Source organism: Uranotaenia lowii, chromosome 1 (assembly GCF_029784155.1).
Source record: "Uranotaenia lowii strain MFRU-FL chromosome 1, ASM2978415v1, whole genome shotgun sequence".
Classification (NCBI taxonomy): Eukaryota; Metazoa; Arthropoda; class Insecta; order Diptera; family Culicidae; genus Uranotaenia; species Uranotaenia lowii.
This window is the reverse complement of record NC_073691.1, coordinates 100948415-100975309: the sequence shown is the minus strand read 5'-3', so window position 1 is coordinate 100975309 and position 26895 is coordinate 100948415. Positions and strand designations below refer to the sequence as shown.

Here is a 26895-nt window from a genome sequence, read left to right as displayed (position 1 = left end):
TCCGGAACTCGTACGCAACGACACCACACGAACTACAGCATCCGCGCCGGGATGCACCTAGACAATCCGAGCCAATCTCCACTGCTGGGGCGGCACTCCATCTTCCTTGATTACCACCAGTAAACCTTCTCGTAGTTGTGTGGGAGTATCGCACCATTTACCACGCCTTTGCAACTCGGTTATATATTCAGCTGACCAGCGCCGCCAAAAGGATTGCTTGCGAACTTGGATTTGCTGATATCTTGATAACTTCGACTGCTTGAGGTCACAGTAAACTGGCTCGGCAACAGCAGTAAGTTCACGACCGATTAAAAAATGCCCTGGACTTAATGCGACGTAATCCATCGGATCATCCGACTGGGGTATCAGGGGTCGCGAATTCAATATAGCCTCTATTTGTACTAGCAAGGTGTACATCTCTTCGTAGGTAAGATACGATTCGTTCAGTACCTTACACAAGTGCGATTTCATACTCTTTACTCCGGCCTCCCATAGGCCGCCTTGGTGTGGAGCTCTAGGTGCTATAAAACTCCATCGTATTCCTCGGGACTGGCAGAATTCCTCCAGCTTACATTCGAACATCTGCGATTTAAACAATTCGTCTAGTTCTGCCAGTTGCCGCTTGGCACCTTGAAAGTTTGTGCCATGGTCTGAGTACATCTCAGAAACATTCCCACGACGTCCAACGAAGCGATGAAAGGCACCCAAGAACGATTCAGTTGACAGCGATCCAACCAGCTCCAAGTGGATGGCCTTGGTGCTCATGCAGACAAATACACTCACATAGCATTTAATCGGTGACCTCATTCGACCCTGCTTCAGAAGAAATGGACCGGCATAATCCACGCCAGTGCGGGTGAAGGGGTTGGTCTCGGTAACCCGGGACTTCGGCAAGTCTCCCATGAAGTGCTTCATTTCCTTCGGCCTCATACGGAAACATTTGATACACCTTCGAATCACACGATGTATGGTGCGCTTTGCGTTGACCGGCCAAAATTGTTGTCTGATCTTGGCAAGCAATCCATTCAATCCAACGTGCAACTGTTCTCGATGAATAGATTCGACCAGCATGTCTGTAAAGTGGTTGTTTTCTGGCAATATCATGGGGTGTTTCTGATCACGTGGTAAGTCTGCGTTTCGGATTCTTCCACCAACTCTAAGCACACCTTCTTCTTCGTCGTAAAAGGGGTTCAAGTTTCGTAGCTTCCCTGTCACAGGGCAGTTTCGTCTCAGGGTCTTGATTTCTTCGCGGTAAAAAACATGTTGCGTGATCCTCACCATCGTCAACAGTGAGTCACGGTAATCGATGCTGTCTAGCTTACCGCTACGTCGTTCAACCTTTCTCTTCCTGGATCTACAGTTGTAGATAAATCGGGTCACATACCCGAACACACGTTCAAGTTTGCGAAATCTGCTGCAATCGGCTATCTCGTCGTAGAGGATACGCTCACGAACTGCAACTGCGACCATTTCAACTGGATGCTGTCCGAACTCTTCTTCTTCATTTAAAACACTCTCGTACACTAAATCGGTCGCATGTAGAAAGTTCGGACCGTCCCACCACATTGCACTATTCACTAATTCGATCGGGTAAACACCACGCGACACTAAGTCCGCTGGATTGTCCTTAGTTCCAACATGCATCCACTTCATACCCGCGGTAAGTTTTCGAATTGTCTTAACTCGGTTATGCACAAAGGATGATTGTTCTGGTTTTACTCTGTTTAGCCAATCTAACACTATTTTCGAATCGGACCTTAGGATGACATTTTCAATGCCTATCTCTAAGGTTTCGCGCACTTTTTGAACTTGTTCGGACAGCAGCAGTGCTGCACACAGCTCCAATCTTGGTATGGTCATCTCGGTGGTATCCGCATTCTCCTTTCGGTTCAGCTCCTTGAGCGGCGCAACTCTGGATTTGCCGCACAGCAATCTTACTTCGACCGATCCCGCAGCCGATACACTTCGCAGATAGACGCAGCAGCCGTAGGCGTACTTCGAGGCATCCGAAAAACCGTGCAATTCTAAGGTTATCGGGTCGTCTATTGTGGTTCGCCTGGGGATTCTCATATCGTTGATTTGGCACAATTCAAGTCGTAGTTTCTTCCACATTTCGTGGTCTTCATCGGGGATGAGGTCGTCCCAACCAATCTGCTTCTGCCACAATCGCTGCATAACCAATTTGGCGAGTACCACAGTTGGACCAAGTACTCCGAGTGGGTCAAACAATCTAGCGATCTCGGAAAGTACTTGTCGTTTGGTCGGCGGGTCTTCGTTTTTCATCGGCTGAACTTGAAACAGGAAATCGTCGTGAACTGGGTCCCAGAGGAGACCAAGTGTCTTTATCACTCCGTTGATGTCGTTGTCTTCGAAGTTCAACTGTTTCTCTTGATCTCCGGATGGTATGTCTTTCAGCAAAGCAGGATCATTGGCGCAAAACTTATGGAGCTTGAAGCCGCCTTCTCGGAGTAGCGCTGTCAATTCGTTCATCTGCAATTTCGTTTCAGCAAGGGTACCACCTCCGGAGAGTACATCATCTACGTAAAACGCTCTTCGCACGACCTCACTGGCTGCGGGATATCGGTGTTGTTCGTCGTTCGCTAACTGGACCATCGCTCTTGTTGCCAGGAACCCTGCTGGACCTATGCCATAGGTAACTCGGACTATTTCAAGATCTCGGATCGGCTGCGTCTTATCATCTCTCCACACACATCGCTGGTACTTAGTGTGGGAATCATCAACTATCACCTGTCTATACATGCGTTGCACATCGGCAGTGTAAACGTATTTGTGCGAACGCCACTTCAGAATAATATCAAACAGGGAGCTCTGGATAGTTGGAGGGCTCATCAACACGTCATTCAAGGAATAGTTCGTTGTCGTCTTAGCTGAGGCGTCAAACACCACTCTCAGCTTGGTTGTCGAGCTGTCGGGTTTAATCACGCAGTGGTGCGGAAGGTAGTAGGTGTTGTGTTCAATCGCTTCTTCCGCGTTCAGATATCTTGCGTGGCCAAGCTCGATGTATTCCTTGATGAAGTCCGAGTACATTTGCTTCGTATTGGGGTATGCCTCCAATCTCTTCTCGAGTGCCTTGAATCGTTTGACCGCTTGGTTTCTGGATTCTCCTAATAATTCGGCATCGACACGGAACGGGAGTTGAACTACGTACCGTCCGTCCTTTCTGCGAGCATGGGTCGTCTGGAAATGTTGCTCGCAATCGTTGTCAACCTTTTCGTCAGGGAACTGTTCTTCAATGCACCAGAAGCGTTTCATCAGCTCGTCAAGACGCTCATCAGCAGGTTCAACTGGCATTACTTGGTGGACACGAACACAGGCGATACCTTCAGAAGAATGAACTGGTCCCGCAACTAGCCAACCAAGTCGGCTTTCTTGTAGTAACGGGAGTTCGGCGGACATTCGGATCTTGCCAGCCTCCATCAAGTCGTAAAACATTTCGGATCCGATGAGCATGTCAATGCGATTGGGTTCGAAGAATTTGGGGTCAGCCAATCGGATATCCTTCGGTAACGGCCAGTTGGAAACATCCAACTTCCGCGACGGCAGCGAACCGGTGACTCGGGGAACAACAAGGAAGTCAAGCGAGAAAGTACAATCAGTCTCGCTGGATTTGACGGTGGCATGAATTCGGGATTTCACTATCGATTTCGATCCGTTCACACCCACGATCGGGATGTTAACACACTTCTTGGGTAGACACAGCACATCACTCAATCGCTCCGACACGAAGTTGGCCATCGCACCGGAATCCATCAGTGCACGACACTTAAACGCCACTCCAGATGAATCAACAACGTCGACTAGTGCTGTTGCTAACAGCACCTGCTTCTTCACTTCCCCGGTACGTAACAGTGGTGTTTCACATTTTGCCACGGTTTCTGGCAAATCCCTCGACGTCCCTGGTTGCTCAGCAGTCCTGCCCGTCGCCCTCTCTATTGCCTCAGGTTTTTCCTCCGCGTGCATCAATGGATGGTGCTTCTTCTTGCATTCGCACAGCTTCTTCTTATCAACCTTGCAGGACAAGGTCCGATGTCCTCTTCTCAAGCATGCGAAGCACAATCCTAATTGCCTTGCCTTGGTGTACCGACTGTTAACGTTGAGCTTCTTAAATATATCACAATCATCGATCAGGTGATCATCCTTGCAGATCGGACAGCAGTTCGCCTGTTGGACTGTGGCTGCATACACCTTGGTTGCAACTGCGGGTGCAGTCGTCTTAATAGTCGGGTTTTTCAATCGATGGGCCGTCTGCTCACATCGTTCTAGCATGTAACAATGCTCTCTCAAAAATCTCATCACGTCTTCAAATCAGAGATGTTAAAATCGCGAGTCTACATACTCGCACTTTGCCCTTCTTTGCAGAACGATTTTATTTCGTTAAACTCAATCTGCAATGATGCTATCTAAAGTTCAACTCGGAAAGCATCAGGAAGTAAGCTTCGGGTTAACTCGGCAGGAGTAAACAGCAATCGGGGGAGAAACATCAGCGAAGCAAACGAACAGTTCAGCGAATTAAAGAAAAAATCGTTTTCGTTCGGCAGCCGAACACATCAATCGGACAACGCATGGGGGCGTGGCTAAAAGTGATAGATACAAGGGAACGGGAAACGAGCGAGAGAAGGGTGCGAGGAATGTTAACTCGGTCCGTCGGGCAACGATCGCTCGTGAGCATTCGTGTACGGTAAGCTTCGTTCTGTTGTTTCATTGGTGTGATTTTATTCCTGCGAGGAGGGGAAAACATCAACTCGGAACTGTTCTCTTTGTTTTGTGTGCAATCACGTCATGATTGGAACGAAGATAAAATCAATCTGCACACAACAAGTTAAACTCGGAAAAAATCAGCCGAATGATTCTTTCCGAGGCGAGTTTAAACACCGCTGCTTCAAATGCGGGCAGTTGACCATGTTCAACTGTGGGCTCCCACGCTCTTCGAGTGTCAGGATCAAGTCGCGATATCACGAGATTCACTAGGATGGCTTCAGACAAGGCATCTTCCATTTTCAGGCCATGGAAATCTAGAGATTCTAAGCGCTTTTCAACGAGATCTATCAGCGCTCTCAATTCAGCATGCGTTCCTTTCGTCATGGCCTTCATCGACAACAACTGTGTAATATGACCTTGGACCACCATTCGAAGGTTCTCATATTTCTTGGTCAAGATTCTCCATGCGCCTTCATAGTTGTTGTCGTTCAGAGTCTGTTGATCAATGGATCCCTTGGCTTTCCCTACTAAAGCTTTGTCCAGATAATGGAGTTTCGTGGCTGGGGAATCTCTGGTACATTTTTCTACGATGTCAATAAATCGATCTCTAAACTTGTACCAGTTTTCGTACTGTCCATCAAACGTCGGTAAGGGAGCTTGCTGCATCAATAAGGATGGAACCATCTGAATAGGAAATTGGTTCTGTTGGCCACTGCCGCCAGGTTGGCAAATGGCTTGTTTCTGCTCTTCGCGCGCTGCAACAGCAGCGAGTTTCTGATCCTCATGGTACTGAGTTATTTCGGAAAGCGCAATACTAACAGACTCGTATAGTTCTTCGAACTCAAGGAACATCGGTTCGAATTCGTCTCTTGCAGAGGGATCGGAGATGTAAATCTGATTCAGGAATCCATTGAATTCATCGTATGCGGCATCTACAGTTTTAACATATAACTTGATGGCATGTATGTTAAACTTGGTACGATCTCCTTGTGAAGCTAGAATAGTCTGTTGGATTCGATAGATCTTACCTTGGGATGTACGCATGCATTGCGTAAGGGCAGCTATCGATTGAGCCATCTTCTTCCGTTCCCGGCGTGCGTCTTGCTGTGCGCACTGCTCGCTCACACTTACTTCAGCAAGCTGATTCACTTCGTTTATTTCAGCTGACGGTGTGCTGAATCCTGGGCTACGCTGTAGAGAGGCAACGGGCGTTGAAAACAGCACTCGATTCAATTTTGCAGATCGTAGCTGCATCACTTTGTATGCGGCCCTTGGCTCGCAATCACTTTTAGGCTTCTTTTAGGCCTTCACTTTTTTAAGCAGCCTTTGGCTTGCTATCACTTTCTTAGCGGCCCTTGGCTCGCTATCACTTTTAGGCTTCTTTTTGGCCTTCACTTTTTAGCAGCCTTTGGCTTGCTATCACTTTTAGGCTTTTCTTATTCAGCCTTCACTTTTTTCTAGCGCAAAGCGCTCAGCACTTTACACTTCTTCTTCTTATACGACCTCTTCGAACTGGTCGTTTCTTCCGACCGCAGTCGAATCACTTTAATGCCCTCCCACGACAGGGACTCAATGGAGACGTGCCCTCCCACGACAGGGACAAAATGGAGACGTGCCTTCCCACAGATTCACTTTTTGGTCGTGCGATTACCCCAAATCGGTAGCGGGTTTTTTCTTTGCTGGTTCAATTTGACGTCAATAAATCAAACACAACTTCGACCAAAATCGAACACGTCACCAAAAACACAATCGGAAATGCGGTTTTCCTATACTAGCTCAACCGTTCACGACACAAATACTAATTTGTGTTCCTCAGTCGAAGCTAAAAACCCCAACACAAACGCAATCGTGCTCTTCTTTATCGACCGATCAAAGATGGCCGTCAATCTTCACAAAAACCACTCGTGGAATCAATTTTCTGACCAAATCAAAATGGCCGACAGATTTAACACGCGGTGCCGAACCGAGAATTTCTCAAAATTTCCTCTTCACGTCGACACAACCATCAATAAATCTTCAACCAATAATGGTCTCTTCCGGCTGCGTACAGCCTATCGATTAATTTCACGGGAACTGAATAAATCTTTGCCGCCCCTGTGGCAGGCTTAAATGCACCCGGGTTTTCAAAAAACCGGAAACACTTTTTATTCACTCCACAATCATTCGACGGGAGTATCGCGGGAATCGAATAATCTTCGCCGCCCCTGTGGCAGGCATAAATGCACCCGGCAATCAAAACCGAAAACACTTTTTATTCTTTCCGCGAGACTAGCGATCGATCAAAATTTCGTAATATCCACGTCACTCCGCGAGAATCGACATCCGGATCGATTCGGACCAAATGTTTCTCCGGAATTCAGTGGTCGCAAGTGGACTGTAATTTTTCGGGATAAAAATGCAAACGCGTCCGTACTAGTTGGCGATACAAATTTATTTGACAAAACGGTTTCAAGAAAAAACAAGAATACAAACTTTAGGGTAAAAAGAGTTACGTCAAAACTACACACTTGTTTCGGTCTACTCAAAGTTAATGTAGAAGTTCACTCTATCGATTTTCGATTAACAGTGTCGAATATAAAACCTTGCTGTAGTTCGACGCGTCGCTTTTCGAGTGAGGTTAGACATATCAGAGCACACCTTTCATCGTACGGTGGGTTTGTTATTGAAATGAAAATAATTTAAAATCTTAAGAGAAGTTTCTGCACTTTCTTTTTACAAAAACTCAAATGAAAAACATATTATTTAGAAATAAAAGTTTTATATGAATTAATGAGCTTTAAATAGAATCAACTTTTTTTTACACTTTCTGCTGTGATGTCAAAAATACTTGTAATTACATTTTTCCATAATCAGTTATCTATCAATTTTACTAGTAATAAACTCTTTATTACCAAAACTAAATGGCCGAATTTGACAAAATTTCTAGTTGAGGACACTATTTACCAAATCAATAATTGAAAAAATAAGCACCAAAATGGTTATGATGAAACATGTTTATTGAAAAAACTCTTCCTGAAATGTTTTTAAAAACTAATCTTTTTTATTTCCATACTGTATTTTTCAATTTTTTAAATAAATCTACCGAATTTTATGGTACAGTTTTTTTTTTCAATTTTATAATCAACTTGCCGGATTTTTTTAATCAAACTTTTTAAATTTTTAAGACATCTTTTTAACAATTGTTTCCTTGTTTTAAATTCTAAATTTTCGTGTTCTTCAGCCATAAGCCTTTAACTCCAAATTTTAAATTAAAAAAAACATAATTTCAACCTTCTGTTCTTTCAGGACCCAATATTTTAATCAAAAGAGACAAAATACTCAGAGCTTGTAATTCAAAGCTTAAAAACCTGCGATTGAAACTTTAAAAACTTTTTATTAATATTTTTTATATGAAATCATATTTTTGGATCGATCATGATTTATAAAATTAATCTAAAAAGTTTGAAAAATTGTTCTAAGCAGCAACTTTCAAAATAAATGTTAATACGCAGTGTTAATAACAAAAGTTTAGAACTCATTATTTTTAATTGTTTATCAGTTTTTATCATTCACATATGTAATTACTCATTTTCTAACATTTCTTTGTCATTGTAGTTGAACATGGAGGATTTTACTTTATTAAAGGTTTTATGTCTGGCTTCTATAACTGGCACTTTTAAAATAATTATAAATATATTCTACTTTTTGTAAAATTAAATTAAAACATCAAACATTGAATAAATTCTGTTCAAAATTCATTTCTTATTCAGTAATCGGTAATTTACATTTTAAATCGTGATTAAATATTTTTTGTTCAGATTAAAAAATTACAGCGAAATTTCTCACTAAACTTCCAGTTAAAAATGAGGAAAAGAATTCCAAATTTAGATGAATAAAAATTAACAAATATTATCATTTTCCTAACATCTATTCATGCTAAGTTTTGTACAAGATTTGACATTTATTTTAGAATTCAGATATTTTTTAATTTTAAATTTGCTAAGAAATTCTTCTGAAACTAATTTATTTCTTACTTTCTTGACTTATCGAAAATTTGAAACATTCATAGTAATATGTTTCCAAAATTTAGTTTATCAGTCATTTTTTTAGTTTTTGTGTTGAACATGAGTGACAAATGGTGTAAGAAAACCCTTTCCTTTTCAATTGTTTATTTTTGGTATTGTTATTAATTTTATCTAAATTTGAATTTTGAAAACCCCCCCGGAAGGGTCCATCGCACGGGCCTGACTGGTCACATTTTTTGTACTTCAAAGTTATTTTTTCGTTCTACATAGTCACTATTTGGTCACTTTTTTCGGTCCTCAAAGTCACTATTTGGTCACTTTTTTTCAAATTTTGGTCACTAAAGTCCCTACTATTTCATTATCAAACCGCTACCAGCCCTGTGATTACTTCCTGCCGACTTTCAAGTGGAATTACCTTCTTCCATGTGTGCGTAGTGACTCCGGTTTCGTCGCGACATCGACAGTTCTTGTACAGCTCTCCGTCGATCGTTCTGAAGTCTGGATACTTATCCTGTTCTTTTGTAATCCGCAATACAAGTTCTTTGTACCAGGTGTCCTTCGTGTCGTCCTTGGTGAGCGTAATTGTGGCGACTGCTCTCGACAAGGCGTCCGGAACCACGTTAATTGTACCCTTTCGGTAGCGAATCTCGAAATCGAATGCATTCAATCTGAGTATCCAGCGACTAAGGAGTGCCGTCGGATTCTTCATCGACTTTAAATAGTTCAATGCAGCGTGATCGCAATGCACGATGAACCTAACTCCTTCTACGTAGCCGCGAAACTTTTCTATGGACCTTATCACCGCCAAACATTCCCTTTCTGTGGTCGAATACTTGCTCTCCGATGCTGACAACTTTTGGGAGAAGTAGCATATTGGATGTTCTCCGTCGTCCAACTCTTGGGTAAGTACAGCTCCGATGGCAACGTCACTTGCATCGCACGCAATTGAAAAGGGTTTAGAATAATCCGGCATGGCGAGAACTGGAGCGGATACTAACATTGACTTCAGCTTCAAGAAAGCTTCGTCAGCTTCTTTCGTCCAACGAAATTTGACCTTGATCCTTGTCAGCTCTGTTAATGGCGTTGCAATCCTAGCGAAGTCGCAGATAAAGCGCCTGTACCAGTTACAGAGGCCTAGAAATCGTTGTAACTCCTTGCGCTGCTTCGGTACCGGGAATTTGACAATGCTGTCGATCTTCTCATTGTCCGTTCTCCACCCTTGCTCATTGAGCACGTAGCCTACACACTACCAAAATAATCTGTAAAATTACATCACATATGATGTAAATAAAAAGAAGCATCATATATGACGGAATATTCAGTGCTAGTTGGAAATTATATCATATCATATGTAAAATTTTGCAACGTGTAAAATAAAAAAAGATGTAAAATTTAGCAACGTGTAAAATAAAAATGATGTAAATTATAAAATCACTGAATGTTGGAAGAAAAACTTTCCAATTGGAATTTGTTTTGTTTTATTTATTGTTAATATGATTCAATACTGGAATTTTCGCGTCTCTTAATAAAAATAAAACTCATCTATAATTAATATGATTCATTTTATTAAGCGGCAAAAAATTTTTTAACACACATTATATTTTATTTCTTTTATTTTTTCCGCGAAGTACCGGATCCAATGTTGAACACCGTGGATCCGCTTCCAGAACAGCATCCCTGTTTTTCGGATATCTCCGGGAACCATCAACACCGATTAACTTACTCGCGCGCGGGGAAAATTCTTTGGCACACGACTTGACTTAACCGTTTTTGTCACATTTGTCTGGTCTTGTTCTTCACAGTTTATAATTTTACATGACATTATCACGTTCAGTGTATTGTAATATTTCATGTCGTGTAATTTTGAGAAATTTCCAATTCAGTGTTGTTGAGAATTTCGTGTGACCAAAAAAAATTGTAAAATTACATCACATATGATGTAACGAAAAAGAAGCATCGCATATGATGGAATTTTCAGTGCGAGTTGAATCTTACACGTCTGCAATCTTCAACAGACGAGTAAAATTTGAAAGACATGTAAAATATTAAGACGTGTAATATTTAATTCGCACTGAAAATTCCGTCGTATGTGATGCTTCTTTTTATTTACATCATATGTGATGTAAATTTACATCAAATAATCGCGTTCCGTGTCAAGTAATACACAGCAAAAAAAATTTGAATCCTTAATAGCACTGAAATTGATACCCTTTGATATCACATGACAGAGAACGCGATTTTGTAATGTAAATTTACAAAATCAAAAATAATTGAACCATAATCAGCACTGAAATTGAATCACACTAATATTACATGACACGGAACAGGATTTCGTAATGTAAAATTCCGTCATTTATGATGCTTCTTTTTATTTACATCATATATGATGTAATTTTCCAGAACACAGAAAAACAATCTGAATACTTAACAGCACTGAGTTAGAGCACAATAAAATTAAATGACACGGAACACCATTTTGTGACGTAAATTTACAAGCCTATAAAAACATTAATCCCAAACAACACTCAAATCGAAATTCAATGTAATATTACTAGACACTGAGTGCATTCATCAGATGTAAATTTAAAATACTTTTAAATTCGAATTTCGTGTAAATAATGAATTTCTGTCGTTGAAGTAAATCATTTGAAAAAAAACGCGATTTTAGTTTCATTTGCAATATTTTAATATTTAATATCATGTAATTTGCCTTAAGTAAAACTGTTCGTGTATGTGGATTATTTTGGATACAGCGGCACCGTCTATAGAAAAATAAACACAAAACAACTGCTATTTTTGGTTTCTTTTTCTCCCGTATTTTCAAAATCAAAGGATTGTACGGAGCTGTACGGAGTATGAAAAATATTTTGATCGGTAAGTACTATTGGTGCTGCTAGTACCTTAATAGTAAACGTTCCGTAGAACATGCCTCAGTAAAAAACGCTTTTTATTCTAGGTTAGCTGAGTTGGCGTATGAACGAGCGCTCCAAATCTCTGCGCGAGCTGGGGGAGTCATACGAAAATAATGGCGTATTTTTTTTTGATTCAGGATTTGGCTCTGGAACCGTCAGAATAAAAAAGCAAGTTTCGGGTTTCGAGTTATTCCATACGTAGGTGTGCGTGAGAACGAGCGCAATGTTTACATGCAGCTGTCATTTTGTTCTCCCTTCTGGATTTCTTCATTCGGTTCTTCACATCCGGATTGCCGTTTTTCGTGTCCGGATTGCACTGGACTGCAGATAGTACGATTTTGCTTGGCTGAGAGGTTCAAAATCGCGGCAATAATTATTTGCCCGTTCATTATTTCAACTGTTTTGTTTTCAGCCAAAAACAGCTGTTTAATGTTTTGACAACAACGTTGAGAGTATTGGTGAACTTCTCGCAAAACTGACTTTTTTCTCAGGGCGACTCCGTCCCTTTTTCGAGCGAACCTAGGTTGCCTCTCGAGCAATAAATGAGCACGATGACAGCAGTTAGAGCGAACCTAGGTTGCCTCTACACAGAAAAAAAATTTGAATCCTTAACAACACTGAAATTGAAAAACCTTTAATATTACATGACGTTGAACGCAATTTATTGATGTAAATTTATAGATTGAAAAAAGTTGAAACCATAATAGCACTGAATTCGAATGACATGAATTTTACTTGACACGGAACGCGATTATTTGATGTAAATTTACATCACATATGATGTAAATAAAAAGAAGCATCACATATGACGGAATTTTCAGTGCGAATTAAATATTACACGTCTTAAATATTTACATGTCTTTCAAATTTTACACGTCTTTTGAAATTCATAGTCGTGTGATATTCAACTCGCTCTGAAAATTCCATAATATGTGTTACTTCTTTTTCGTTACATCATATGTGATGTAATTTTACAAATGTTTTTGGTCGCACACAATTCTTAACAACACTGAATAAGAAGTTTATTAAAATTACACGTCATGGAATGTGATAACGACATTGAATTTGTGTTTAATCAATATTACATATCCATCAGCCGAATTCCGGTACTTGAAGAAAATCACGAAAAATCTCTTCTAGAAAAGAAATTCTAAAATTGTCGTTCTCTTCATAAAAATGTCTTTTCTTCTTGGCTGATTCCGAAAAAGTAAAGAGAAAGAAAAAAAAACAAATGTAAGAGAAGAAAAAAGTATAGTTCACCTATTCACCGCTAGACGTCTTTGACGTTTGTTGTCGATGAGACTTTTCAAAATGACTTATTGTTGGCACCGTCTTTCTCCCATGTTAGTTTGTTGTCCGATATTGAGCATGGTAATTTGATAAAAATTATATTTTTAGTACTGAAAACTATTTATAACAGCAATATTAAATATTGCTAGATAAAATACTTCAAATCTTGCTCGCAACCGTGCATGCAAATAAATATAAAAAAAACATATCGTTGAGTGTTGAAGGTATAATTGGACATTTTGAAAATGAAGATAGAAAGTTACGTGTTTGTAAACAATCAAATCTTTCGGAGGGCTCAAAATAGTTACATGTGTACAGTCAAGAGCTGCAATCACTCCGGGGATATTAAATAGCTGGAAGAACTTTTGCTTAATAAGAGCTAGTTCTGCATCTTTTGTTGGAAAAAACGACAAATTTCTCCCAGCATTCTTCAAAATACGATGACATGTCGGTTGTGAAACTACCAGTAGGTTGTCTTGTCCATTATTTTCAAGTTTTAATAGGTATTAACGTTTGATTCAATAAAATCCTCACTGAAAAGAAATGTCTTTTCAAATTTCCGAAGCAAAAATGCCGAAGAAATTAAAAATCTCGTTTTCTATTTCAAACGTCAAAAAATGTCTTCTTTGAATTGACCGGAATGTCAATCTAAGAAAATTTTGCAACGAAAAAAATACGAAGAAATTGAAAATAGTATTTTCTTTTTTTAACGTCAAAAAATGTCTTCTTTAAATTCACCGGAATTGCAAGATAAGAAAATTTTAAAAATGTCTTCAATAATTTCTTTTCTTTCACGACATTTTTTGCCCGGAATTCGGTTGCATGTCATGTAAAATTATAAACTGTCATGAACAGGACTATAGACAAAAGTAAACAAAGTGTCAAGTCAAGTTGTGCACCAAAGTATTTGTTTTAAGCAGTTTTCCCGCGAGTGAGGTTCCCGGAGATCTTCGTGAAGCAGGGATGCGGTTCCGTAAGCGGCTCCACGTTACTGAACTTAGGATCCGGGGAAGAAAATGAAAGGGTGAAGTGAATTCTAATAAAAAAAAATTGCGTGCTAATGCTTAACAAATTTTTGTTGCTAAATAAAATAAATTAAATAAGTTATAAAAAGGTTTAATTTTTATGAAGAGATGAGAAAATTTTATTATTGAATCATATAAACAAAAATAAAACAAAACAAATTCCAATTGGAAAGTTTCTCTTCCAATATTCAGTGAGATTATAATTTACATCATTTTTATTTTACACGTTGCAAAATTTTACATCTTTTCTATTTTACACGTTGCAAAATTTCACTGGCGTGTAATTTCCAACTAGCACTGAAAATTCCGTCATATATGATGCTTCTTTTTATTTACATCACATGTGATGTGATTTTACAGATTTTTTTCGTTGTGTGTAGTTTGCCTCCAGGTGAAAAAAAATACGGTATAAGTTGTTCAAGCGCTATGTTAGTATGCACTCTTTCCAGTTACCAAAAAAGATAAGGCTCAAACCCATCAGCAGATAAAATGCAGATTCCGGAGTCAGAAGTCCTGACTTATGTGACCGGAAACATGAATCAGGCGCGAGCAAAGTGTTGTTTTAAAAAATCAACATTCTGCCTTGGATTCAAGTTCCTGCAGTGAATCGTGACAAATAGCATAGCCGCCGTGTCTAATTTGTCTTCGATAAGATCGGCATGGAAAATATTTATATAAGTTGGATAACAACCATGAAAAAACTTGCCCTCAGAAGACTCCAGAGCTACCGGAACATAATGTACGCGGTATCGGCAGTCAGCCGATTGAAAACTTTGGCTGGAATGGTGGCTCGACTTATGCCAGAAGGTAGCACTGACAAAAAGGGGAATTTCCAGGACAATAAATGCAGTTTTTTTAAATTTGTTTCAGCAAGACTGCTGCGGGAATCAGCCGTTTCATGCCTTGATTATGCATCTCCACACACCGGCATAAAGAGTTTTTGCAGGTAAGAATAAAATGATAATTTAGACACCTTAACACAGTGGAATAAATTATAAAACAAATTTCAGAATATTCTTAAACATACTCAAAGGAGCTGGTGCTCGGAAGTTTTCTCTATCTGGAAAGCGAAATAGGTTGCTTCGAAAAAAGTGTCTGATCAAGGTCATAATCGGATTGAACTTGTTCCCAGGAGTGCTGATTCTTCGTTGTGGCTGAGTTGATAAAAGTAATATACATATATATTCTTCTTTCCTATCATACTCGCTTTATTTACATTTAATGAATTAATTCCAGGTATGTTAACAATAATTAACTTGAATCCAGCGAAAATATCTTTGGTTGACGTGATACCAAACTGATGTAGGTCCCGGAAGTTATCGGTTAATATCCAAAGAAGCCCGATGAAGTATTTTCCGACGTCTTATATTCACAGCTTCAAACTGATGGCGAGCAATCACCACAAATTTTGGCCTAATACTATTATCTCTACCTCTTTGAGTGCAAAACTTTCCGGCCAATGATTTGACCACCTCGTGTATATATTAATCTAAACAGCCTTGCATCCGCAGTAAAATGGATAATAAATAATTATATAGACAATTTTTGTTGTTATTTTTAAGAAATATTGCCGAATACGCTTTTCAACGCAATACGGGGAAAAAATGTAGAATTACATCAGAAATGATGAAAATTAAAAGAGGCCGACAAAATTACGTAATCTTCAGTGCTAGTAAAATATTACACGTCAGGGAAATTTTACACGTCATTGAATTTTACAGACACGTAATATTTAACTCGCACTGAAAATTCCGTCATATATGATGCTTCTTTTTCTTTACATCATATATGATGTAATTTTACAAATATTTTTGGTTGTGTGTAGAAGAGATTTTTCGTGATTTTCTTCAAGTACCGGAATTCGGCTGATGGATATGTAATATTGATTAAACACAAATTCAATGTCGTTATCACATTCCATGACGTGTAATTTTAATAAACTTCTTATTCAGTGTTGTTAAGAATTGTGTGCGACCAAAAACATTTGTAAAATTACATCACATATGATGTAACGAAAAAGAAGTAACACATATTATGGAATTTTCAGAGCGAGTTGAATATCACACGACTATGAATTTCAAAAGACGTGTAAAATTTGAAAGACATGTAAATATTTAAGACGTGTAATATTTAATTCGCACTGAAAATTCCGTCATATGTGATGCTTCTTTTTATTTACATCATATGTGATGTAAATTTACATCAAATAATCGCGTTCCGTGTCAAGTAAAATTCATGTCATTCGAATTCAGTGCTATTATGGTTTCAACTTTTTTCAATCTATAAATTTACATCAATAAATTGCGTTCAACGTCATGTAATATTAAAGGTTTTTCAATTTCAGTGTTGTTAAGGATTCAAATTTTTTTTCTGTGTAGAAAAGAAATTCTAAAATTGTCGTTCTCTTCATAAAAATGTCTTTTCTTCTTGGCTGATTCCGAAAAAGTAAAGAGAAAGAAAAAAAAACAAATGTAAGAGAAGAAAAAAGTATAGTTCACCTATTCACCGCTAGACGTCTTTGACGTTTGTTGTCGATGAGACTTTTCAAAATGACTTATTGTTGGCACCGTCTTTCTCCCATGTTAGTTTGTTGTCCGATATTGAGCATGGTAATTTGATAAAAATTATATTTTTAGTACTGAAAACTATTTATAACAGCAATATTAAATATTGCTAGATAAAATACTTCAAATCTTGCTCGCAACCGTGCATGCAAATAAATATAAAAAAAACATATCGTTGAGTGTTGAAGGTATAATTGGACATTTTGAAAATGAAGATAGAAAGTTACGTGTTTGTAAACAATCAAATCTTTCGGAGGGCTCAAAATAGTTACATGTGTACAGTCAAGAGCTGCAATCACTCCGGGGATATTAAATAGCTGGAAGAACTTTTGCTTAATAAGAGCTAGTTCTGCATCTTTTGTTGGAAAAAACGACAAATTTCTCCCAGCATTCTTCAAAATACGATGACATGTCGGTTGTGAAACTACCAGTAGGTTGTCTTGTCCATTATTTTCAAGTTTTAATAGGTATTAACGTTTGATTCAATAAAATCCTCACTGAAAAGAAATGTCTTTTCAAATTTCCGAAGCAAAAATGCCGAAGAAATTAAAAATCTCGTTTTCTATTTCAAACGTCAAAAAATGTCTTCTTTGAATTGACCGGAATGTCAATCTAAGAAAATTTTGCAACGAAAAAAATACGAAGAAATTGAAAATAGTATTTTCTTTTTTTAACGTCAAAAAATGTCTTCTTTAAATTCACCGGAATTGCAAGATAAGAAAATTTTAAAAATGTCTTCAATAATTTCTTTTCTTTCACGACATTTTTTGCCCGGAATTCGGTTGCATGTCATGTAAAATTATAAACTGTCATGAACAGGACTATAGACAAAAGTAAACAAAGTGTCAAGTCAAGTTGTGCACCAAAGTATTTGTTTTAAGCAGTTTTCCCGCGAGTGAGGTTCCCGGAGATCTTCGTGAAGCAGGGATGCGGTTCCGTAAGCGGCTCCACGTTACTGAACTTAGGATCCGGGGAAGAAAATGAAAGGGTGAAGTGAATTCTAATAAAAAAAAATTGCGTGCTAATGCTTAACAAATTTTTGTTGCTAAATAAAATAAATTAAATAAGTTATAAAAAGGTTTAATTTTTATGAAGAGATGAGAAAATTTTATTATTGAATCATATAAACAAAAATAAAACAAAACAAATTCCAATTGGAAAGTTTCTCTTCCAATATTCAGTGAGATTATAATTTACATCATTTTTATTTTACACGTTGCAAAATTTTACATCTTTTCTATTTTACACGTTGCAAAATTTCACTGGCGTGTAATTTCCAACTAGCACTGAAAATTCCGTCATATATGATGCTTCTTTTTATTTACATCACATGTGATGTGATTTTACAGATTTTTTTCGTTGTGTGTAGTTTGCCTCCAGGTGAAAAAAAATACGGTATAAGTTGTTCAAGCGCTATGTTAGTATGCACTCTTTCCAGTTACCAAAAAAGATAAGGCTCAAACCCATCAGCAGATAAAATGCAGATTCCGGAGTCAGAAGTCCTGACTTATGTGACCGGAAACATGAATCAGGCGCGAGCAAAGTGTTGTTTTAAAAAATCAACATTCTGCCTTGGATTCAAGTTCCTGCAGTGAATCGTGACAAATAGCATAGCCGCCGTGTCTAATTTGTCTTCGATAAGATCGGCATGGAAAATATTTATATAAGTTGGATAACAACCATGAAAAAACTTGCCCTCAGAAGACTCCAGAGCTACCGGAACATAATGTACGCGGTATCGGCAGTCAGCCGATTGAAAACTTTGGCTGGAATGGTGGCTCGACTTATGCCAGAAGGTAGCACTGACAAAAAGGGGAATTTCCAGGACAATAAATGCAGTTTTTTTAAATTTGTTTCAGCAAGACTGCTGCGGGAATCAGCCGTTTCATGCCTTGATTATGCATCTCCACACACCGGCATAAAGAGTTTTTGCAGGTAAGAATAAAATGATAATTTAGACACCTTAACACAGTGGAATAAATTATAAAACAAATTTCAGAATATTCTTAAACATACTCAAAGGAGCTGGTGCTCGGAAGTTTTCTCTATCTGGAAAGCGAAATAGGTTGCTTCGAAAAAAGTGTCTGATCAAGGTCATAATCGGATTGAACTTGTTCCCAGGAGTGCTGATTCTTCGTTGTGGCTGAGTTGATAAAAGTAATATACATATATATTCTTCTTTCCTATCATACTCGCTTTATTTACATTTAATGAATTAATTCCAGGTATGTTAACAATAATTAACTTGAATCCAGCGAAAATATCTTTGGTTGACGTGATACCAAACTGATGTAGGTCCCGGAAGTTATCGGTTAATATCCAAAGAAGCCCGATGAAGTATTTTCCGACGTCTTATATTCACAGCTTCAAACTGATGGCGAGCAATCACCACAAATTTTGGCCTAATACTATTATCTCTACCTCTTTGAGTGCAAAACTTTCCGGCCAATGATTTGACCACCTCGTGTATATATTAATCTAAACAGCCTTGCATCCGCAGTAAAATGGATAATAAATAATTATATAGACAATTTTTGTTGTTATTTTTAAGAAATATTGCCGAATACGCTTTTCAACGCAATACGGGGAAAAAATGTAGAATTACATCAGAAATGATGAAAATTAAAAGAGGCCGACAAAATTACGTAATCTTCAGTGCTAGTAAAATATTACACGTCAGGGAAATTTTACACGTCATTGAATTTTACAGACACGTAATATTTAACTCGCACTGAAAATTCCGTCATATATGATGCTTCTTTTTCTTTACATCATATATGATGTAATTTTACAAATATTTTTGGTTGTGTGTAGTTGTGTCATTAGAATTCAGTGCTGTTAAGGATTCAATTGTTTTTATTTTGTAAATTTACATCAATAAATCGCGTTCCATGTCATGTAATAATGAAGGTTTTCAATTTCAGTGTCGTTTAGGATTCAGATTTTTTTTCTGTGAAGGCGACCATCCTCGGCCACCTTGAACAACGACTTAACCCTTTTCTAAAAGTCTTAGCTGCTTTTCATTCAAATAATTATTTTCTAGAACCGTTTGCATTTCCTCAACGTGCAGTGCTTGCACTGTTGGGGTTATGTTAAATGCTTCCCAGAAATCTGTCCCTAGAATTAATTTCCGTTTCAGTTCTGGTGCAATCAAGGTCTCGATAATTTTGGTGCTTCCGTTGAACGTTACAGGAAGGTTAACCACTCCTTCAATCACGAGTTTTTGACCGTTTGGCCGTTCGGAGTTCTAGTTCGGAAGGAAATATTTTTAACCTTAACTTCTTCACGAAACCTCTCGCCCCTATCCCCAGTATGCTTCGATGTGCTCCACTGTCAAGAAGGCCGATAATTGGACAGTCAAAAATAGTAATTTCTGCAAAAGGACGATCATCGCCTTGCAACTGAATGAACAGTTCATCTACTTCCGGTTCTTTCGGTCCATATTCGTCCTTTTTAATGGGACGAAGACCATATTGACTCAAATCGGGATATAATTGTTGTTTGCTTGCAGGGATTTCTGAATTCTTCTGACAAACCTGCCCCTTCAGGTTGTCTAATGGTAGTTTTTTTTACAGAATGGACAATTGGTAGTATCGAAATTGAGAAAACCACACCTATGACAGAATTTGTGAGGCAAACCCTCACATTCTTCAAAGTGATGGCCTCTCAACCGACAATTGAAACATATTCCTTTCTCTGGAGGAACATATTTCCTTACTATCATTTCTAGTCCTGTATCTTTCTCCTTTCTAGTCCTATTTTCTTGACCTACGACTTCTTTCAAACCTCTTATTTTACTTCGCTCATCTTCTGATGTAACTTCCGGTCTTGTTCTAGTGAAGGTTCGTGATTTTTCTTTCTTTGAATCGTGCGGAGGCGGATATTTTGGTATAGCTCCCGTTTTAATCTCATTAACCTCACGACGAGTTCGTGGATTATTGTCAATAGGATTCGCGTATTTGAACCAGTAAGTGGCATCTAGTTGTCTACCGAATTTCTTCAAATCCGCTAAATTATCGATATTTGACGCGACGGCATGACCTTTATAATCCGAACGTAAATTTCTCCAGACAATTTCAAATTTCTTGCCCTCTGACAACGGTTTTGTTAATGAATTGAAAATTTTCTGCATTTCAGCGAGAAACTCTTGAAAACTTTCCTTTGGTCCTTGTTTTCGCGCGATGGCCTTTACTTCATTCCGGTGATCATGATCGGGGCTCAAAAATTCCCTCTTCATCTCGTGAACCAGTTCCTTCCAGTTTGTAAACTCTTCAGTTTCCATTCCAGAAAGGAACCATACCTTTGCTTGATCTTTAAAAAGATATATGGCCGAACGAAATAGTTCACGTTCCGAAACGTTTTCCGAATTTGCGTAATATTCGACTTCTTTGATGAATTTGATAAGATTTTGGCCGTTATCTTTACCGTCGTAGCGAAGATTCCATTCCCAAACCGGACGTCTACTTCGATGACGACGCCTCCGACTTTGAGAAGGGGATCTACGACTTCTTGGTTCCGATGCCGAACTCGATCTTGCCGATTCATCTCCGTTTGAATCCGATGATTCAACCGGTGGCGGAGCAGAAACTTTCTGCTTCCTCGATTCGCGATTCTTCTTTTTAGGCATTATGTCCACTTCTTGCCTCCTTCCATCCCTCTTAGACAAACTCGGATTCCTGCTACCTTGCTGATCAAACGGTGTACTATGTCCCGGCGGCGGTAAGTGGAAAGGGTACCAATAAGGATACGCGGGATACCCATACGAATTCCATCTCGCGAGAGGGGGAAATGGAGGGCCAACGTTCTCATTTTTCCGAATCGATCCTAATTTTCTTCTGCTCGGTTCTCTATTTCGCGGCTCGACTTCACGATCTGTTTCAGTATCAGAATCTCTACTCTGATTCCTGACATTCTCTGGTAAACTTCCGGCATCCGAACCGGACCATGCAATCGATAATTTATTAATCGATTCTGCTATTTGCTTAGCTACTTCATCCCTAATTGACCTTTCCGAGGACACCAATGAGAAATGAAACGTGATAAGCCCACGAATCGTACTTAACATCATATCTAGATCGTTCAAATCAGTTTCAATCTCCGCAACTTCCTGTAAACGTCTGGCCCTAGCGTAATAGTGTACCAATCGTGTTTTCAAACTTTCCTTCAACCCGTCGTATTTTCGTTTTTTCTCCAAAAAATCACGTATTTCCGTTAGATTTTCATCAATCGTTTTGATTTCCTGGTCCACCGTAATTTCATTTTCCGTCATACATTTACCCAGATCAATCGCGGGGGGATTTCCGTTATTTTCCCTCTCAGACTTAAACATTTCCCTAAGACTTCGTGTTAAAGCGGCACGGTTGTCTTTTTCCTGGAATTGGACAGATCTTATGAGCAGCTCATGTCGAATCTCCAGATTAGTCAGGTGATGTACCAACAAATTCCTGTATAGTCGTTCACAATCCGCATCCATCGCGAAATCTAACCGTTTTCCTGAAAACAAATATTAATTATTCCGATATCTATATCAATAAGCTTTTTTCTTATCCAAATTTCGTTTGGAGAACGAAATGAATCCAACAACACGTAGTGTTTTCTACCCCTTTCGAGGGAGGATGAAAATCAGTCTGCTTGTGTATATAAAAAAAGTAGTTGGGCGCCAATTTGTAACTTTACTCCTACTGGAATGTCATTCTAGCTTTATGCTTAATGGGAACTCAGGGTCGCTAACGCATTTCAGACTGACTCTGCTTGTCGCAAATGCACTCAGGTGCGTGGGAGTAGTGGTGACAAAAGTTCTACCTGTCAAATCCCGTAACGCCTATCTGAGGGATAGGAAAACGAAATCTCCCAAGTCAGGGGTCAATCTCAAAAGCCGACTTCCTTCCTCTTTTCAGTCAGAAACTCGAGGACGAGGCCTGAACTCTCCTTTAGAGAACGATACTTGCGACACGACAATAATTATGGGAGTTAATAATCTTTAATTATGAAAAAGGTGTGCGTTTAACATTATTAATTAGGGTGATTTTTTTCTAATTACAATTAGTTTTTAGCATATGCATTTCAATTCTAACGACCGTTTTAAGTTGTACTCACTCATTTGGTAGCTTTCTAGTGACTACTTGATGTGGTTTATCCGTGTGCACCCGGATAACCTATTTTGAGGTTAGGTTTTGAATGGTTGGTGAATAGTGCCTGATGGTGACACAAATCAGACCAGCAATGGTATCGTTTGCCGGCCTTTCCGTTTCAGGTTCGATCCGTCGGGTTGCCGATCCTTTGACCAATCAGCTCCGAAGTTACGACAGTTGACGATCGTTCGTAACTTGCGGTATCGTTGCAGATGACCCTTTGCTGGATGTCGTGATCACCTCCGATTCGTCCGACCTGATCAAAACCGTCTCGGATAAGCAATTGATTTTGGTGTGAATTGCTATGCCTTCTTCTCTGCTGGAGTTGTAGTGTTGTCCGTACTAGCAAAAGTATACAAAAAGGTCCTCTAGGACCTCCCGCATGAATCAGTATTATACAGTGACTATTCCTATTATCTTCTTCCCAAGACACCCAAAAGATAACCTCTATAGTTTTGGATTATTAATGTAAGATAAGGTTTATCATTTTTTCATGGAATGGAATCGTTTGGACGCACTTTACGATACAGTGAACGGGTCGTTAAGTAGAGTAACCATTCATTTTTTTGCCTTTTTTTACTGTTCCAAAAGGTATTTCATGATAACACGTATCGTTACTTTATGATCCACCTATCAAATGAGGATGATATAAATTATCGTCGGTTAACAATGGAACCATTGTAGCCCATACTGGGGTATTGAATTTCTTAACTTAATTTTGTTTTTCAGAAATAATATGAGAAAAGATTCATGGAACTAATTTTTTTATTACTAATGCTTTCATACAAATAATCATTTTCGTGTTCACACAATAATCAAATTACGCCTTCCATATGGTGCAGAACTGGTTGTTTTACGCTGCATTATTTCAATTTTAAGGTACATTTATAAATGGTTCACTTTTATTATTATAATAATATATTGATTTAGATCTCCTAAAACTCTGACGTCTGACAAGTCTCGGAATTGATCCCTAAGTAGTACATATAATGAAATGGATATACCTACTAGGCAAAATGAAACTTTCAAAGTAAAATGTCTTAATAAATATAGATATGATTAAACAAAATCTTCTTTAAATGAGCAAAATTAGAATTGTTTACGGTATTTCTTTTTTCACGTTTGGGTACAATCGCCAGCCTGTTTAAGAAATGTTCGATCATAAATTCTTTTGGAAAGCTAATCTGCGCCATCAAATCCGATAGCTGCCGTTTGGCTTCTGGAATTACTCCCTGTGTCGACATCTGCAGACCTTCCATTCGCAGAATGGAAATTCTGCCTGTTTACCATGTTCGAGTTTATCGGAACACATCTGCCAAAAAAAAACTTTTTGAAATAAAGGAATAACATACATATTGTGTTTGGAAGCTTACCCTAAAAGCATTCAACATAGCTACATTTTTTTTCTCCGTTGAGTGGTGCGCCATCAGGTGATGTTGGTGCGGTGCGGTGGTGCGCCATCAGGCGATGTTGACCGACATCTGTAAAATTTCCGAAACGGTACCGGAATATGCAGCTACATCTGCTACATGATAGTTTGAGGATTGCAATGCACGTAATCGTCCGGATGAAGCAAACTTATTGGATCAGACCCATTCGACTTCGTTTATATTCATTGTTCGGTTACATTCCAATTTCCTGCAGACTTTGTATAGTTTTTGCTCATGCTGTGGCGATACCGAATAAAATGGCAGACGCTGAGACCGTCTCGAGACAAATCGTCTCCTAGTGTGGACTAGCCTTTAAGACAACCACAAATTTAAAAAAAAATATATTTAAAAAAAAACAGAGAACATACCTTGCCGATTTCATGGAACCATTTTTTGTTTTTCGCATCCGGGTCCAAAACTGTAAGGTGGTGATGGTCTCATCCACCGGAAAGCGGGCTGTGATGCCAGAAACGCTTCCAGCGATTGTCTGCTGTTGCCTCTGCTGGTGGTGATGGTGATACAATCAGTGACGGATTTTGTCGCAATCGTGGCAGAGGAACTGGACGATTGAAATGATTTTCCTCCACACACTGCTGTTACTATTGGTGATGTCGTGGTGGTTGCTTTTTCTACGCCGGCTCACACTACGCTTCTGACTCGGGAAGAAATATTCCGAGCCATTCTGCTGCCTATAATATAATATCTGTTCTGGAAAATTTCCCTTCCGGATCACCACGAATCAACAAATTAGCAGCTGCCTTCAGTTGCTCAATTTTGCCTTAAGAGGTCCGGCACTGTTTAAAATACAAAAAAAATGTGAGGGGATTGGGGAGAAGGTGAAATAAAACTGGATACTTACAGCAGGGAAATCGAGCGTAGGAATTCTCTATACAGTGCTCGTTGGATTCCGTTCATTAGCCACGGGAGCCACCATCATATCTACTCAGTCCCATTGTGACCACCGCTGAGTCACATCCGCGCCTGGTGCGCTTCCACCGTGGGAGAAAAAAAACAGCCACCTACTAGCTAAACGGTACTAAACTGGCCGCTGCTGTACCTAAACTAACTCGTTTCTTCTGTCGATGATGGGAATGGTGCTGTGATGATGATTTTTCCAAAGTTATACTACTGCTGCTGGGGATGATGTGAATGCTGGTTGTTCCAGCCCAGTTTTCACGTCATTTGGTGCTGGAACTGCTCAGGCGTTTGTCCAGTTCGATGGTGGAGTTTTTTTCTTGCATCCACTTCGATTTTGTAGAACTGTGTAGAAGTGTAGAAAAAAAATAAAATTATTGATTTACAAAGCAGATTTCCACTTACCTTCATCGATTGCGCTGTTGTCGACCGGTGCGCTGAGATCCGTTTTTACTGCGGCACTTTTTTCCCGGAGAACATACATTGCTGATGAGCTCTTCCACCGGAAAGCGGGTAGTGATACGAGGTAACGTTTCCGACTGATGTTGGATTTGGTGGTGCTGCTTTTGCCACTGATGGTGGTGATTGCTGTACAATCGGTAGCGGATGGTGTATGTGGTCGCAATCATGGGTGAGCGACCAAACAAGTGAATGTTTTTATCGCCAGAGTAATGCGTACTACTGCTGCTGTTGCCGAAGTGGTGCTAGTTGTCCCGGGCCATCGTTCACCTTGTTTAGCGCTGGAACTGCTCCAGTGTTAGTCCGATCGGATAAAGCTGTACGGAGACAAAAAACAATGCAATTTTCGCTAAACAAAAAAATTCTTTTACTTACCTTCACCGCTTAAATTGTTGCTGGCCTCGGAGCGATTATTTTTCAGTTCTGTTGAGGCCAATTATAGATTTTCTTCCCAAATTTAGGAGGTTTTCCGGAAGCGTACCGATCCACATGCCTCGTGTTTTTTTTCTTAACTTGATGACAGCAGCAGCGAAGACACACCACACTCAGATGCGCGAAAAATTATTTTTCCTATAGATTATTAAACGTATCTTTCGGACATCGTTTTTTTATAATCCCCAGCAAAGACGCCATAAGCAAAGTCGCAAAATTAACCGTGATTATTCATGTAATCAGAACCAAATAATTCAGACGATTAAGTGTACGGTATTTGATTATGCGGGCTGGCCAACCCATTAACCATTCCCTTTTTACCTCTTACATAATTTTACATTTTTATGTCTTTGACATTTACCTTTTTTCAGCTGTTTTTAATCTTCCACAAACTTTCGGTAAGTACTATTATATGTGTGTATACTCTATATAAAACACGTGCAATAATTAATTAACTAAATTTTCTTTTTCGTTTCAGGTTTTTTTTACCTTACTATTCACAAGATACATTTAAATAACGACTATATCTTGCCGGTCTTATCGATTTAATCGACCCTCTGCAACACAAAAACACAATTAAAAATAATGAACTCCACATGGTTCTTACTTTGTGAACCTCACTTTTAATTACAACGGACACGACGCGCACTACTTGCTTCCTTGAGCCTCCGAACAGAAAAGAAAGAGGAAGTTTAACGCGGAACAATCAAAGTTAAAGAGCAGGAGATGAGGCGAAGAGAGAAAATCAAAATTTACATTGTATTACATTATTCGCCTGCTTTCGCTTTGCCGATCGCGCTCACTGAGGCGTACGAGACTTGAACAGTACTAATTTACATAGTTAAGACTCAAACCACCTCCTAAGCGTTTGCTGCCGGCAAACACCACCCTGAAATGTATTTTCGACTATTCGAACTTCAATTGAGTGCTCAATCAATATGCACACTCAATTGATGTTGTAATGAGATCCCATCATCATTGATTCTTCTGTATTCACTTGGGCAGAAGGCCCAA

The 26895-nt window shown here is 39.0% G+C and overlaps 1 protein-coding gene and 3 long non-coding RNA genes across 4 annotated transcripts; 2 read left to right on the top strand and 2 right to left on the bottom strand.

Moving 5' to 3' along the window:
• Nucleotides 1-57: 57 nt before the first annotated feature.
• Nucleotides 58-9696, bottom strand: LOC129737698 (uncharacterized). The gene is made up of 3 exons (XM_055728859.1): nt 9139-9696; nt 4987-5910; nt 58-4266 (listed from the first exon to the last, which is right to left on the bottom strand). Exons 1-3 carry the CDS (start codon nt 9694-9696, stop codon nt 58-60), a joined length of 5691 nt encoding a protein of 1896 aa, XP_055584834.1.
• Nucleotides 9697-14637: 4941 nt separating this feature from the next.
• On the top strand, nt 14638-15112 carry LOC129739439 (uncharacterized). The gene is made up of 3 exons (XR_008735864.1): nt 14638-14757; nt 14825-14896; nt 14961-15112. It is a non-coding gene; the product is annotated as an uncharacterized LOC129739439 (long non-coding RNA).
• Nucleotides 15113-18190: 3078 nt separating this feature from the next.
• Nucleotides 18191-18665, top strand: LOC129739438 (uncharacterized). The gene is made up of 3 exons (XR_008735863.1): nt 18191-18310; nt 18378-18449; nt 18514-18665. It is a non-coding gene; the product is annotated as an uncharacterized LOC129739438 (long non-coding RNA).
• A 5104-nt stretch (nt 18666-23769) lies between these two features.
• LOC129739437 (uncharacterized) lies at nt 23770-25885 on the bottom strand. Its single transcript, XR_008735862.1, has 3 exons — nt 25396-25885; nt 24019-25335; nt 23770-23957 (listed from the first exon to the last, which is right to left on the bottom strand). It is a non-coding gene; the product is annotated as an uncharacterized LOC129739437 (long non-coding RNA).
• Between the last annotated feature and the right edge of the window lie 1010 nt (nt 25886-26895).